At 39.8% G+C, this 16,985-nt stretch overlaps 1 protein-coding gene across 1 annotated transcript in view; it reads right to left on the reverse strand.

The window, feature by feature from the left end:
* The window catches only part of LOC139447254 (uncharacterized), a 47,445-nt gene extending 37,146 nt beyond the window's left edge, over positions 1–10,299 (reverse strand). Inside the window, exon 1 of the mRNA XM_071228522.1 lies at positions 10,226–10,299. Within this exon, the coding sequence (XP_071084623.1) occupies positions 10,226–10,240 (15 nt within the window). The 5' untranslated portion in view covers positions 10,241–10,299. The remainder of the gene's footprint in view (positions 1–10,225) is intronic.
* Positions 10,300–16,985: the final 6,686 nt, after the last annotated feature.

Raw genomic sequence — 16,985 nt, forward strand, 5'->3', positions numbered from 1 at the left:
CATCTTTCTAGACTTCTCCAAAGCATTCGACATGGTTTGGCATAACGGGCTAATACAAAAACTACAAAAATAGGACTTAAAGGTCAAATAATTAACTACATCCAAAGTTTCCTAACAAACCGCAAAATTACCGTGGGCATAGACCAAACGCTATCGGACCAATGTCCCCTAGAAAATGGCACTCCCCAGGGCAGCATCCTAAGCCCAACACTCTTCAATATTATGATTAACGATCTATTCGAGGGACTATCCCCCAAAGTAAACACATCAAAATTCGCGGATGATGGAGCCCTCTGGATCCGCACTAAAAGCATTAAAATGACCCAAAACTTACTACAAAAATCTCTAAATAAAATACAAAAATGGGCTGACAAATGGGGCTTCTCCCTTAACTCAGAAAAAAACACAGGAATAGTATTTAAACACAAAAATATGCAACCCGCCACCCTAAACCTCCAACTAAACAACAAACCAATCAAATTCCAAAAACAAACCAAATTCTTAGGATTAATCTTCGATGAACATCTCACCTGGGATGCTCACATTAAAAACCTTGTAACCAGATGCAGCAAAGACCTAAACACGTTAAGATGCCTAACCGGCTCCAACTGGGGGGCCTCTAAAAACACCCTCCTCTCACTCTATATATCACTAATTAGGTCCAAACTAGACTATGGCAGTGCCATTTACGACACCTTAAACAACTCTCTCATTAAAAAACTAGACTCAATCCAGTATCAGGCCCTAAAACTAATCACACGAACTCAACATGGCACCTCTTCCACCTCACTCCAGGCCTTAACAGGAGAAATGCCACTTAAACTACGTAGAGAACAACTTACCCTAAACTTCTGGGCCGCGTCCCAATCAAACCCACTAATCGAAAACTTAATAAAACAAAATATTAGCCCTAGAAACCAAGCCCTAGCCCGGAAACATCCACTACTTACGCCAATTTCCCAAAGAATAACCAATTACCTAAACGAACACAAAATAAATAATCTTAAACAAAACAATAAATCATCCAATATCTTCACTCCAAAACTTAAAATACCAAAAATAGACACAACACTAGCCGATACACTAAATAAACAGACCGATCCTAACATCGCTAAAACCACCACACTAGCATACATACATGAAAATTGGCCAAATTGGTGTCACATATACACAGACGGATCCTCAGATCCGATCTCAAAACACACAGGTTTCGGAGTCCACATTGCACAACCAACCAAAGACACACAATCTTACCGACTCCCAAACAACCAATCCATATTCACGGCCGAACTAATGGGCATGGCCTCAGCACTACACAATCAGCAATCTAAAAAACACCAAAAAATCCTCATCCTAACCGACTCCCTCAGTGGACTACAAGCCCTCAAAAATAAAAACACTAAAAACCGCCCCAAACTAATAAATCAAATACTCAATAGCTCAAACAACTTAACTAAGGTAGGTAAACAAATAGAGTTCATTTGGATCCCCGCCCACGTAGGAATCTTTGGAAATGAAAAGGCAGATAAAGCAGCAAAATTATCCCTTAAACTCCCAGAAATAAGCTTAAACTTACCCAGCTCAAAATCAGAAATCAAAAGTGTCACTAAACAAAAAATCAACCAAAAATGGCAAAATATATACCAAAACTCAAATAGCCAAATCAGGAAAGTACTCAAAAAAAACCTAAATAAACCCAAAATACTACACCCATCCAAAAAAATCGACAGAATAATTACCAAACTACAAACAGGCCACACTAAACTAAATAATCACCGTAAAATAGCTAAACTACACACAACAGGAAACTGCCCACATTGCAAACAACAAGAAACACCAGAACACGTACTCATTCACTGCACACACTACCAAACACACCGAACAACACTACAGACCACCCTAAATCTTAAAACCGGACTTACACTAGAATTAATCCTAAATCCGCAAAATAAATTAGAAAAATTTAAAGCCTTAGCCATATACCTAATAAAAACAGGACTAATTAGTCGCATTTAAACCCCAAATAAAATATTAAAACCAAAACTACCTTATTTGATAACCACCCAACACACACAGCTCCCTTAGTTCGTCCCCCACCCACTCTTGGCATTCTTTCCAAATCTCAAAATTTCAAAATTACTATATAAGTAACCCCTAAAGCCCCCTCTTGGGTTGCACAAACTCACTTTTCCCCTTTTTGGAAACACATTAAATGGCCTGGCCGGGCCCGTGTGCGACATACGCTTGCAGTCGGAAAGCGCACGCTAAATCTCCAATATAAGTAAGTAACCCCTCTTGGGTTGCACAGACCACCCTCGCCCCTTTCGGAAACACATTAAATGGCCTGGCCGGGCCCGTGTGCAAAATACGCATCAGTCGGAAAGCGCACGTTAAATCTCCAAAGTAAGTAAGTAAGTAAGTCCCTTGATGCTACCAAGGCAGCCCTTGAGATTTTCAGACAGTTAAGCTGAACACAAACTGATGTCTCCCTTGCAGCACACTATGTGTCAGACAAGGACTTTGAACACTCTGTGCAGATGCATATCAATGCATAAAGAACATTTGGTAGATTCAATAATGCCACGCAAGTCAAAGTTGGGTTTCATTGTATTTAGAAACAGACGATGGATCCAAAACTTTATAACAGTAATTATGATTAATTTAAATTTTGCCAGACCAATATTTTGGCAGATTTGCATGTTATTGTTAATCTTCATTAAGATAATTTTCAAAAAAGATAGGATAAAAATTTTAATGACAAAATATGATAATGAGTCATGAATATTTGAATTCAGAACAAACAGGGAGGGTCACCCCAAAATGTGAGAGTCTCTAGGGGAGGCTTTTGACAAAATGGACAATAAAATATAAAGTGCTTTGCATTTTCTTTCAGGGAGGGTAGTGTCAAAAATGAATGAGAACACACCGGTAAAACATGACCGGCCCCTTTAATGTAATATACATAGTTTTTAGTTGATGGTTCAGGTTGTACTTTTCAGTTGAATTTCTTATCACTGTCTTTGATGGACTACCAATTAACGGTAGATATTAAATATCCATAATAACATATATAAATACCTCTACAGTCTCATCCTAATTTGTCAAAATTTGAATTTCAATATAGCTTCCATTAATGAAGTAATGGATTTGGAGTGAATATCTATTGTCTGAATTCTAATGTACTTTCTTTTGTATTTGGTGTGCTAGAGTAGCCTAGTGGGTAAAACAGTCTCTGAAACCCGGGTTCAATTCACCACATGGGTACAATGTGTAAAGCCCATAGCTGGAATATTGCTAACAAGCTGCATGAAACTATACCAACTCACTCGCTCATTATGTTGTATTTTGAGATCACTTACATGACATGTGTTTTGATTATTATGAATAGTTCTGTTTTTATGTATAAGAACCTATGTACCTTAGTTTTGCATTGTCCTGTTTACCTGTCCTTACATTTTGATGTAATGCAAACATTCAAGCAAAATTCAGGTGAACCTTGTGGCGCTTAAGTTATTGTTTTAGAAGACCGGATACATTTTTGTATTTTCTGAACACTTTTCTGTTTGCAATGGCTTATTTACATGTTCAAACATTGGTTAAATATCAGTTGCAAGATAAATTGTCAATACCTCACTGTTCGAGAAAACAACTTTAAACATTTGTAAATATGTGTCGGTTTCATAATTTTTGACTAACAAGTTTCTAAAGATGTTATGAATTGTTTCAGGTACCTGGATTTCACAATCTGACACCAGCTACATTTAAGAAGATCTTGCTCACACAATTCAGACAAGGGACTCGCCGGATGATGAACAATCCTCCCGATAACAACCAACAGATTCACCTCAGAAAGTGATGATTCTGAATGAATTATGCCACATCAGTGTTATTGTAGGTGGTTTTATTATGACACTAATAAAGTCTGAATGAATTTATGCCAAAGTACTGTGACTATGTCCAGGTTGTGTACACTGATGCTGACTATACAAATCTGAATGACTTTTGTGGTTTACTGCAGAAACATAATTGACTTTAGATATTCTTCTTCAATGAAATTCTTCTGAGATTTGACTAATTTGTTTATTTAGAAAATGGCATTGAAGCGTCTGTTCTGTAAGGCCTTGCAAACACCACTGGTTACTTTATGCTAGCTCCTCTTCTTGCTTGATCAAATTTCATTGTGATATGTACCAATGAAATGCCATATAATCAATAAATAAGATTTTTTTCCAAAAACATTATTTTTTTGCTTCATTAGCATAAAGAAATATAATACTGATCAGCCATAACATAGGTGCTGAACAAATATAAAATGTCCTAATGACCTGAATGTTTTCCTACTATAAATACAGCTCACTTAACAAAAGTTGTACTTCCACCTTAGTAGACAAATGACATTGATATTTTGTCTGTACTTTATTTAGGTGTTTTCTATAGATGCCATTAGTCTTATGCACTAATTTGGGACAATTGTATTCTGTTTCATATTCCCATGAAACTACACTGTCCCGATATAATAAGTACTGATACCGTTCCAAACTAATCTTTAAACTCACCAGGGCCAAATGCCAAAGCACATAGCCAATGACTTTCCATTTTTTTCTGAGTGAGAATGCTGTTTTGCCACTTTGAGCAATATTGCAACAATATCATGGTGGGGGACACCAGCAATAAGCTTCACACATTTGTACCCATGTCGCGAAACAACTTGTGAACAATGCATGCCCACATATCTCAGTTTGAGGAGGATATTTACAACTAAAATAACACAGAATATTACAACAGCTATCGGTAATGCACAGGGTAACATTATTAACCAGAAACAAGACATGAAGAAAATTTGCATCCGGAAACCTTTCGGAAACCTTCCAGATGCCTTCAGCAACCTTAAAATGGCTTGGTATTTTAAAGATAACTTTTTTATGTTTCACACTTAAGTGAACAAAATGCACCCCCAAAAATTTTGACATTTTTTGGGGAAGGTTTCCGGAAGGTATCCGGGCCGGATCCAAAATGGGAAGGTTTCCGGAAGACGGAAACCTACAGTTTTTTTGCTGTGACTGGGCCCATCTTACCACCCGTCTAGGCGAAGTAGGGGTCAAAGTGGTGTATTGGGCAAAGGAACACAATTACTGGATCCAGTGCTCTCAACCACCAGACTCCCGTCCTCCGCCGACACAGGGACGCAACCCACGGCTAACGGGCTGCCCACGTTGGTCGCCTTTTACGACCAGCAATAGGGTGCTGTGGAAATATTCTGCCCCTGTAACGCGATCTGAGACACTATAAAGTGGTACATATAGGTAGATAAAATACTGAGCTATAGATGTGATCCATTTCATGTTACATCTGTGAGGTTTAAGTTCATTTGAAAGCCCGGGCCAAGTTGGAACGAACACTTCTGACAGAGATTTTCTTAAGAAAATACAGTAAAAGAGTTTGACTTTAACGGTGCAGTTTAAATGCGATACACTATGGCATTATAAAGTGGTATATAGGTAGATATAACAACGATCTATAGATGTAAACACATTTGAAGATACATCTGTGTTGATTTTGACAGCCCGGGCCAAGTCGGACACAACACAAGCCAATCACATCTGAAAGAGACTATGTTTAGAATGTAGAGGGGAAATGGCTTCACTTTGAGAACCTTGTTTTCTTTAAATACCGCGATCTAAGACGCTCAAACTCATTACACGCACCTAACATGGCACCTCCTACACCTCACTTCAGGCCTTAACAGGAGAAATGCCACTAAGTCTACGCAGGGAACAGCTAAGCTTAAATTTCTGGGCCGCGTCCCAATCAAACCCTCTCATCCAAAACTTAATAAACCAAAACATCAGCCCTAAAAACCAAGCTCTAGCTCGTAAACACCCCTTACTTACCCCAATATCCCAAAGAATAACAAACTACCTAAATGAACACCAAATTAAAAATCTTAAACAAAACTGCAAACAATCAAATATCTTCACCCTTAAACTTAAAATACCCAAAATAGACTAGACACAACACTAGCTAGCCAAATAAATAAACAAACCGACCCAAACATGGCTAAAACTACCACACTAGCATACATACACAAAAATTGGCCAAATTGGTGTCACATTTACACGGACGGATCCTCAGATCCGACCTCCAAACACACGGGTTTCGGAGTCCATACCACACAACCAACTAAAACCACACAATCCTTCCGACTCCCAGATAACCAATCAATATTCACGGCAGAACTAATGGGCATGGCCTCAGCCCTCCACAATCAAGAATCCAAAAACCACCAAAAAATCCTAATACTTACTGACTCCCTAAGTGGACTACAAGCCCTCCAAAACAAAAATACCAAAAACCGACATAAATTAATAAATCAAAAACTTAAAAGCTCCAACCACCTAACTAAGGCAGGCAAACAAATAACCTTCTTATGGATACCCGCCCACGTAGGAATATACGGTAATGAAAACGCCGATAAAGCAGCTAAACTATCCCCCAAAATCCCAGAAATAAGCTTAAACTTACCCATCTCAAAATCAGGAATTAAAAGTGTAAACAAACAAAAAATCACAAAAAATGGCATAACCTATATCTAAACTCAAATAGCCAAATCAAAACAGTGCTCAGCAAACCACTAACCAAACCAAAAATTCTCCATCCATCCAAAAAAATCGACAGAGTAATCACTAAACTCCAAACAGGACACACCAACCTAAATAACCACCTAAAAAAATTTTAAAAACACACTACAGGTAACTGCCCACACTGCAAACAACCAGAAACCCCAGAACACGCACTCATCCACTGCACACACTACCTAACACATCGAACCGCTTTACAAACCACCCTCAATCTAAACAAGGCTCTCACTCTTGAAGCAATACTAAACCCACAAAATATACTAGAAAACTTCAAGACCTTAGGCGTATTCTTAATCAAAACGGAACTAATAAAACGCATCTAAAACCATAATAACCTACCAAATCAAAATCACATAAACAAACAATCATCCACCATACCCAGCTCCCTTAGTTCTCCTCCCCAACCCCATCGGCATCTATTCCAAATCTCAAAATTCCCAAATTCTATATAAGCAACCCCTAAACCCCCCTCTTGGGTTGCACAGACCACCCTCGCCCCTTTCGGAAACACATTAAATGGCCTGGCCGGGCCTGTGTGCGAAATACGCATCAGTCGGAAAGCGCACGTTAAATCTCCAAAGTAAGTAAGTAAGTAAGTTTAGATATAATACTAATCTATAGGTGTGAATCCACTTCATGTTACATCTGTGAGGTTTAAGTTGATTTTGACAGCCCGGTCCGAGTCAGACCGAACATTTGTGAGACTGTTGAGAGTATGAGGAGCAGAGGTCTACTTCAACCAACGTGTCTGCTTTAAATACGATGAACAGTGACATTATAAAGTGGTATTTATTTAGATATAGTACGTTCATAGAAATATAAACGCTACACCGACAGATGAAAATTTGTATCACGATAGCTAGAAGTATTCGGTACGTTTCAAATCTTATTTCGTTTAACGATTTTACCTAGACCAGCGACGCTTACACACAGCACTGGTTTTCAAGTGATTTGCTCCGAAATACTTAATTACGGTGCCCGTTTTTGTTGGTGGTTGTTCAGTAATGTCATGTGTATGTTGCATCAATAATATGTAGGTATGATCGCCGACAATTATGTCATTAGCCAATAACACTTTGGCCCGTCTTGGCCCGGCCCAAGGTGACTTTTAGGCAATGCCGACTTTTTAGGCAATGCCGTCTTCGTTGAGTCAAGTGAAGGATACGATAATAAACTATGTTCAGATTCATAAAGAGGAAGAAGCGGTCTATTTGAAAACAGCATGATGACGTTATCAACGAAAAGGGGAATTATTACTTGATTACAAACATATAACCACATAGAAAGGGATACTTATTAACTACAGTAATTATCCTAAACTCGCTATTTCCCGATAATACACAGACCTGGTTGATATGAACAATCTTGAACTCGTACATGACCATGCGACTGCATACGTGAGACGTGAGACGGGTAATGGCGGGTGACAGTCAGTTAACACAAGTTGACATTTGTGAGAAGAATAATATGAACATAAGAGTCACGTCGAAGTTGCCTACCAGTAAGAAGGATCAAAACCATTGACGACTCGTACCGTTCAGATTTCGATCAAGCTCGAGATGTAACATTATCCCCTAATTCGACAAGGATGGAAACTGGACTTTTATAGTCAGTTAACGCCCATCCCTGGGAACATGGTCATTGCCTGACACTGGCCATGGTGTATTTTCCTATGGTTTCACATAAAGACAAAGAGACATCAGATAAGATAAGACTATATTATCCTAACGGAAATTCATATTGCACAGTTGCTTTGCACAAAAATATGAAAAAAAAGAAAATATGTTATAATGAAATATGACACTTACTTATATCTTGGCGGATAAAAATATGTAGAGAATTGAACACTATGGTATTTTTAAGTGTGTATCATCATCATTTTCAGGACAACGTACAATTAATACAATGATAGTATCTCGAACAGGAGTGCAATTATGTACAAATGTGAAGATAGGAGATTGATGGCTTCTTAAATGTAATCTGCTAAATGTTTAAGAAAGCATACATCGGAGGACTGCAGCATTGTTATCAAAGTGTACCTTGGGTTAACATAAGTATGGACATTGAAAAATGGGAAATACTTTGAATGAAGACTAAGAAAAAGTTATATTCTTGATATTTGAAGCCCATGTTTTCTCCCGACTGCATATAGTTCAACTAACATATCGTAACACCGTCTAGTATATCTGCCTCGAGACATACTGAGGAGTTTAAAACAGTATTTCACACATCTAGTGAAAATATCAATACCATAACGACCACAATCCCCTAACACTGCAACGTTTGCATCCTTTCAACCAACTCCGAAACAAATTTAGAAAACTTAGCTAAAACACGTTTGAGAAACACCTGTTAATTAGGATCCAAGATCTCTGATCCATAAATATTCGGTTTAATCTGAAGGTCAAACAATACCTTTGGAGAAATAGTTCACAGTTTATAACTTAGATTCACTAGCTTTGGACACCAATGTCTGACCAGCTTTCGACCAACACAATCAATTTGGATAAATAATTCCTAAATAGTTATAATTATATAAGTCAATTATTGTTCACCCGGAAAAACATAGGAACATATGGTACAAGTCAAAATAGGGAATTGGACATCATTTTTGTCACTGATGCGTCAATATCAGAAATGGCCTCCACATGTCTGCCATAAAGCGTTTTGAAAGCATTACTGATTACTTGAAAATTGTAACTGGGCATAAATGGTAAGAGTTGAAAGCTCTAGCCAATTAAAACAGTGTTAATCTTACTCCACTAATTAAATCTTGATTATAATTATTCACTGTGTATGCGTGCATTCGTGTGTTCGCGCGCGTGTGTGTATGAGTGAGTGAGCTTGGTTTTATGCCGCTTTTAGCAATATTCCAGCAATATCACCGTGGGGAACACCAGAAATGGGCTTCCGTGACGAGCGGTGTGTGTATGCGATACAATATGTGTCAAATAGTGTGGTAAATATTTTTTTGTATTCTATGCTTTACATTCTAGTTTTACTGTTTTAGTGGCTTCTCAATACCTCAAACTCCGTTATGTACACTTCAGTGTATTATACTGTACAATGGCTTCGTCTTCTTTTTATTGACATATCCGTTTGAAGTCCCCAATGTATGGAAAATGAGGCCATTTATAAACGTTGTAAATCAAGGCGTCGTAATCACTATTCTTGGTGTATTTTATGAATAGACTTTAGACACTTTTCATGTAAAATGAAAAAATAAAAACGTTTGAAGTCACGATTGTACAGCAAGTAAGACTTTAATAAACACTGTCTCCTTACGAAATGATTCCACTCATTATTATAGCGAAATGTCTAACGTTTGTGCGAGATTTCATGGCGCTTTAAGAGGGAAAAGATTTTACTTTTGACGTCAAATGAACATAGAAACACAGTGACTTTGCATTCCCAGTTACTTTTAGCTTTTTAGTTTACTGTTAACTTTCGGACTTTTAACAGAGCAGTTACACATAGAGTACGGCGCTTTACATACTGCAGCAGTACCTGATTTCTTACAATATGAAGTTGAAAGTATACATAGTGGAAAGTGAATTGACAAATATACATCATATGATATACCCTACCTTGTTTTGGAACATCAACCTGGCTTCGTGACGACGGCTAAGCAGTCTATCCTGTTCATGAGATCCTGCATTATATATACGTTAAAAGTAGGTTCGTCAACAGATGTGCATATAATCGAAACTTTTCATTTGTTTAGCGTGAATTTGAGTGACGTGCGAAGAAGATGGGAGCCAGTCGATTTTTGAGGGGGCGGTTCAATTCTGACTCGCAAACAACTGCCAGGGAATGCTACCACATCTATACTGCCCCAGTTGTGTGAAGGTGATGCAGGATTATGACTAAACGGAACATCAGAAAGAAACAGAAACTACAGTTAGTATGATTTACGCTAACACGAATATATGTGACAGCCCGGACACCTCTGATACCCGGCCCCCGAACGAGACACTACATCTGATAAGATGAGCACGGGAGACTGTTACCCTTATTTAGCAGTTTTTAGCATCCTTGTATAGCTCGTGGGATACTATCCCAGTCGCCCCAGGCTGTTGAAAACTCGTCGAATGCTTTGTCCGAAGAAAAATACGCACATCTGCTGTCTGTGTGGAGTAATCAGATCATCAAACTGTCCCTACTCGATAATACTATGTCAGTCATACTCTCTGTACTCTCTCTTTGACCACCTGACTCATGCAAAAGCGCCTATGAGCAGATCCAATCTGGAAATTGGCGTGATATAAATTTTTATCATATAATGGGAAGGTTTCTTGGCAAGATAAAGCCAACGGATAAAAACGATATCAGTTGGGGTCATATGCAGATAGAGATACAAATATCAAAGATCAAGTAGGGACTACTTTCAGTGCTTATATACAAACACGGCGTGGCCCTTGTCATTCGGCAATCGAGTCAGAATTAACCATCGGGAATCTGGATAAACTACAGAGATAATTGCTATCATTATCAAAAGAACAGTCTAATATACTTAAAATCAGTGTCTAGCTGTGACGTAGCTAAGGCATTTTATAAGTTTTGGCAACTTTGGACATATAAATTTTGAAACAGTTTTGCGAGGGCACTAGGCCTAGCCAAGCGGGACCAGTAGCCATATCTGTGCTTGTAGACCTCTGCGGCTTGAAACCTTTCCAACAAATTAAAATATACTGAGTCAAAACCTTTCCAACAAATTAAAATATACTGAGTCAAATTAAAAACTTCACATTTTCAAAAGTAATCCCAAGCACGAGAATCTGAGGGCACACAAGTTCAGTAGCGTGTATGGCCACCATGTGCGTTGACAACTGCCACACAACGCCTCCGCATGGACCTTGTGATGCTTGTGAACACATGATTGGGAAGACGACGCCATTGTTGCTGCAAAATGGTGCCCAGATCTTGCAAATTCTGTGGTTGGTTCTGGAGAGTGTGCAGACTTCTGCCAAGAGTATCCCAGACGTGTTCGATGGGATTGAGGTCGGGAGACCTTGACAGCCAGTCCATGACGTTGACTCCCGCATTCTGAAGGAAATTCCTTGTCAAAATTGCTGTGTGGGGTTTGGCATTGTCGTGTTGGAATGAAGATCAAACCGGGTCCATGCGCTGCCATAAAAGGCAAAAGTTCTGGTGCCAGAACCTGGTCGCAGTAAGCAGCAGCGTTGAGGTTGCCATGGATGACAAGAAGCCTGGAACGTGCATTGCCACAGAAAGCACACCACACCATGACACTTCCGCCTCGAAATCTGTCAACTTCCTGTACACAACACTGGGCGTATCGTTCATGACGGCGCCTCCACACCCTCGCCCTACCATCAGCAAGTCGAAGATTAAATCGGGATTCATCAATGAAGACGACTAGATTCCAAGTCCATCGTAAGTGTCGCTGTGCCCACAATTGACGTTGACGTCTGTGTAATTGAGTCAGAATCGGCCCGCAGTATGGCCGTCGTACTTGAAGGTGAGCAGTTCTCAGACTGTTTCGAACAGTTTGCGCACTCAGTCTTACCCTAAACAGTTCATTTCTGGTTGATGTATCCGTCAAAAATCGGCTACGGAGGTGACGTAAGACAATCTGACGATCCTCTGCATGTGACGTCAGACGTGGTCGACCTGGCCGAGGGCGATCAGCACTGGTACCCGTTTGTTGTAGACGCGTCTGTAAATCATAAACAGTCTGTCGACTACAACCCATCGTCCTTGCGACTTCAGCTACGGACGTTCCCGTCTGCAACATGCCGATTGCACGTTCACGTTGCACATTTGAAAGGTGTGGCATGACAAATGGCCGGAAAGACTTCTGTTTTCTTGTGGTTTTTTTTTTTTAATGACTGCTATCAAGTATGGCTGAAAACACGTGCGGTATTATGGCCATGTGACCAGTTGCACGTGAAAAACCACTTTTGCCACCATAGTGCTGTGCACATGATTTTGATCGATTTACCTGCACAAAAACGGGTGTTATCTGAACACAATACGTGGCCATTACTGTTTAAATACACAACAAGGGCCCACAATGATAACTGGTCAAAATGTTAAAATGTTAGGATTGTGAAGTTTTTAATTTGGTTCAGTATATATCCTGGTCCTCGGAATTGTACCATATTTACTGCATGTAATAGATGTCTATTTTCTACAACATTTCTTAGTAGCTCATCCCGTGCTGTTAGATTGCCCTTACAAACATCAGCATTTAAATCGCCCAAGATAAAAACTGTTCCTAATTCACACAGATTATCATATATATCAATCAGTTAATCAAGGGCATTGCAGTATACAGAGTTTAAAACATTTGTAGATGGTAGTCGACTGGCTATTACATCAACATCACAGTAGCCTGTTTGTGACAATTTAACACTTATTGCATAATCCGAGCTTATAGCTATTGGAATAGCTTTCCACTTGGTGTGTGGTCAACAGAAACAGTACAAGTGCAATAGACAGGCAAAGAACACTAATTCATTTACGATAGTTTTATTTAGTTTCAAGCAACAATTACAGACAACAATTACTATTGTACTTCAATTCACATTTACAAAGTTTCTGAATTCTCAAATTTCTATTATAACCACAATTACCAAATGACTCGCGTGTCGAACGATGTTGCCTATCCTAACTCTTAAGCCAAACTGAATAACAACGACACATGGTGGTCGACACCTGGCGAACATGCTATCCACGAAGTAAAGCAGTGTGTGCGTGAAATGTTTTCACACACAGGAACGAAACAGAACTACCTGTTCGGAAACATAACATACTCACAGCAATACAATCTGTGATGACAATATCCTTATGTCCATATCCCCCTCCTTGATAGAACGGAGTCTGTCAACACAAAATAGTAACCAACTTTCCACAATCGAAATAATATCCTCGATCACATCCACAATCGTATCTTTTTGGTCAAGGTTCTATCACAAAATTGTATATCTCACATTGGATAGATTCTCATGTTAAATCCATCAATCTTACAAATGTTCACATTTCGAATGTCAGAATAGAATCCATAGAATCCTGTGTTGTCCTTTTGTTCAGTGACATCTGGTACTTTATCAGCTAATGCTGTCCGTTTCAAGAGGGCACACTTTCGTCACTGGTCTAGTAGTGTGAGTGTGTTAAAATTTAACGTCGCATCGGCATTATTTCAGCCAATAGTTGTGCAATTTGAGCGCCGTGCTGGCCAACTTTTTTTTCTGACGACATACACCAGAAAAAACATTGCCAAAATGCAATGGCCAGCAATGAGTGCTGACCGTTCCGCCATAAGACATGGCATGATCGGGAGACGTCAAAGGCCACTCACTGCGTTAGCCTAGTTGGACCAGTCGCTGCAAGGGGAATGTATACTTAGTGAGGTGAAATGGGGTTAAACGTCGCATCCAAGATTATTGCACGTATATAGTGACGTGCATGCACGTGTATGTATGTGTGTGTGTGGCTGCTTGTACTAGTCCGGACTGATGCCGATTTATAGTGCTAGCTCACTGAGATACCATGTCGCAGTTTAACATCAGACACAGTAAACTGACTCCGAGCCGACCAGTCCCTGTTTTAGCCCCTTAATGCCGAGCAACAGACAGGGTAACAACAATTACATTCTTTAAACGTCTTTTTGTATGACGCGGCACGGGATCGAACCCCGGACCTTCTGCTCTCCGGGCGGGCGCTCTACCACTAGATCACGGAGGCGGTCTTGTATACTTAGTAATGATTGTTAACTTGACATGGGGTCACGCGCACACACATACATGTGTGGCTATTACCGATTTGGGGGACGCCGCATCCCAATTTCGTTTATGCCCCTCTTGACCGCCTCCGTGGTCTAGTGGTAGAGCGTCCACCCGGAGGTCAGGATTACACCCTTTTAAAAGACGTTAAAAGATGGCCCTTGTTGTTACCCTGTCTGGCGCTCAGGATAAAGGGGTTAAAACAAGGACTGGTCGGCTCGGAGTAAACTGTGACTCAGTGGGGTATTCATGTTAAACTGCGGAATAGTATCTCAGTGGGCTAGCACAATAAATCGGCATCAGTCCAGACTAGTACATTTGGTTGGGTGGTTGGTTGTTATACGCCGCACTCAGCCATATCCCTGCTATATGATGGCGGCCGGACTTGTACAAGCAGCCATACACACACATGCATGTACGTCGCTATATAAGTGCAAAAATCTTGGACGCGACGACAAACCTCACCTCACCTCACCAAACCCACCTCACCTCACCTCAATTCAACTCACGCCCCTCTGTCTCACGGCCCACTCCCAAGCTGATAAGACCATATACATCACCTATAAAATATTTCTAAGACTAAATTCGTTTCAATGTTTACCAAAACAATCTCGTTTCGAACGTTCAGTTAAAAAACAATTCTTACCTTCAGGAAATCTTCACTGCAATTAATTATGAAGCTTCCAATTCATTTTATGAAAGAAGAAAAGTACCCGCATGCACGACACAAGACACAACAATGCGACCTATCTATGTCAGCTTTCAAGGTTTTCTTCAAATCGGTATCGATTCACACAAGCCGTTTTCATTACCTGCGTATGGAGCATTCGTGAGTATGCCTCTCGAACATTCTCAATCAAATAGTTCGGAACGGCGGAGTAATTCTTTTTTCACCCCGACGTGAAACTCGAGGACACAAGTAGTAATCTGATACAAATATATAGAGCAAGACAAGACAGGTAACATCCTTGCTCCAGTTAAGTGGACAAATGTATTAATGTACAAAACATTTATAGAGTGTATATGGTGACGCATTGTATCCGTTTCTTAAAACCATATTACCTTTAGATCTGCAGCAACGGTAACAACGGGTCTTGCATCAGTTCTAATATTATCTAGTTTTACTAATGGAGACAAAACCATTTCCTTAATTATGTCCTTAAAGCAGAGTCACTTGTACTATTCAGACTGTGTCATAAGCTTTTAAGTTTATTAATAACTACATTATTGCCTTAAATAACATCCCCTTACACAGATCGCTAGGTCATTGGAGTGGAACCTGTCCGTCGCCCTTGTGGGACCCTGGTTGGGGTAACGCGGCCGACACTTGATTACTTTTGTAAGAAAATCCTCCAGAACAGATCAGCCCAGCAGTACCTTGTCACGTATATCAATCACCCGGGGATTAGACTGAAAACAGCTTTAGCGGATTATGTTTGAGTGCTGTATCAAGGAGCATAAAAAGGAAAATGTGTCAGAACCAGTTTTCCATCTCATGTCATGAATTCGTAGTTTTAGCACAGGGAAATTGGAAACCGATACAACAGTGGGGATTATGTTTTATAACATCAACAAGAAAAGCGGTCACTTCATCTTCAAATTTGATGCCAGAGATCTTCTGGTTTTCCAACTGTTTTTTGACAGAGATAACATACCACTTTAGTGTCAATAGAAACAATCAATGTGCTGAAGATCAACTCGTTTATTAAAGGTGAGGTGGAATGGGGTTTAACGTCGCGTCCAACATTATTGCACTTATATAGCGACGTGCATACACGTATGTGTGTTTGTGTGGCTGCTTGTACTAGTCCGGACTGATGCCGATTTATAGTGCAAGCTCACTGAGATACAATGTCACAGTTTAACATGAATAACCCACTCAACACAGTATACTAACTCCGAGCCGACCAGTCCTTGTTTTAGCCCCTTAATGTCGAGCGCCAGACAGAGTAACAACAAGTACCATCTTTTAACGTCTTTTGTTATGACGCGGCCGGGGATCGAACCCCGGACCTTCTGCTATCTGGGCGGACGCTCAACACGTTTATTAAAGAATTGATACGTTTGCCATGCAATGTGCACTTTTGCACACGTTCGCTTTCAGTATATTTTATATTCTTTGTAAAAGATGTTGGTTGGTTGGTTTGTTGGTTGGTTGGTTTGTTGGTTGGTTGCATACTACTTCTCACTCACTGAATATGTAAATTTGCAAATCCTTGCAGGTGAAAGTGAGATCTCTTGTTCCAAGTAAAGCATTTATTTAGCAAACAAACATCAATAATAATTGCAATCACCTGAAATGACACTTTTGACCTAAAAGTGAAAAGAGAATTTCGGCAATCCAGCGTCACTTGATTTTATGCGAATATTTATCAATCCGCAGCAGTCGTGTTAACTAGGCCGTTCCCGCGGCAATGAACGCTTACATCAATCGCTGACCTATACAACAAGTCCGTACCTCAATGCAAAACGTCAACGCCAGAGAACAACCAGTATCGAGTATCCGACAAACAGATTCCAATGGGAGCACAAGGCAAAATAGCCGTGAAAGTTAAATGTATGGATTATGATAAATCAGTGATGGCACCAGATGTTTACT

This window comes from Haliotis cracherodii, unplaced genomic scaffold, assembly GCF_022045235.1.
Source record: "Haliotis cracherodii isolate W230 unplaced genomic scaffold, xgHalCrac1.p SCAF_7, whole genome shotgun sequence".
In the NCBI taxonomy this organism is placed as follows: Eukaryota; Metazoa; Mollusca; class Gastropoda; order Lepetellida; family Haliotidae; genus Haliotis; species Haliotis cracherodii.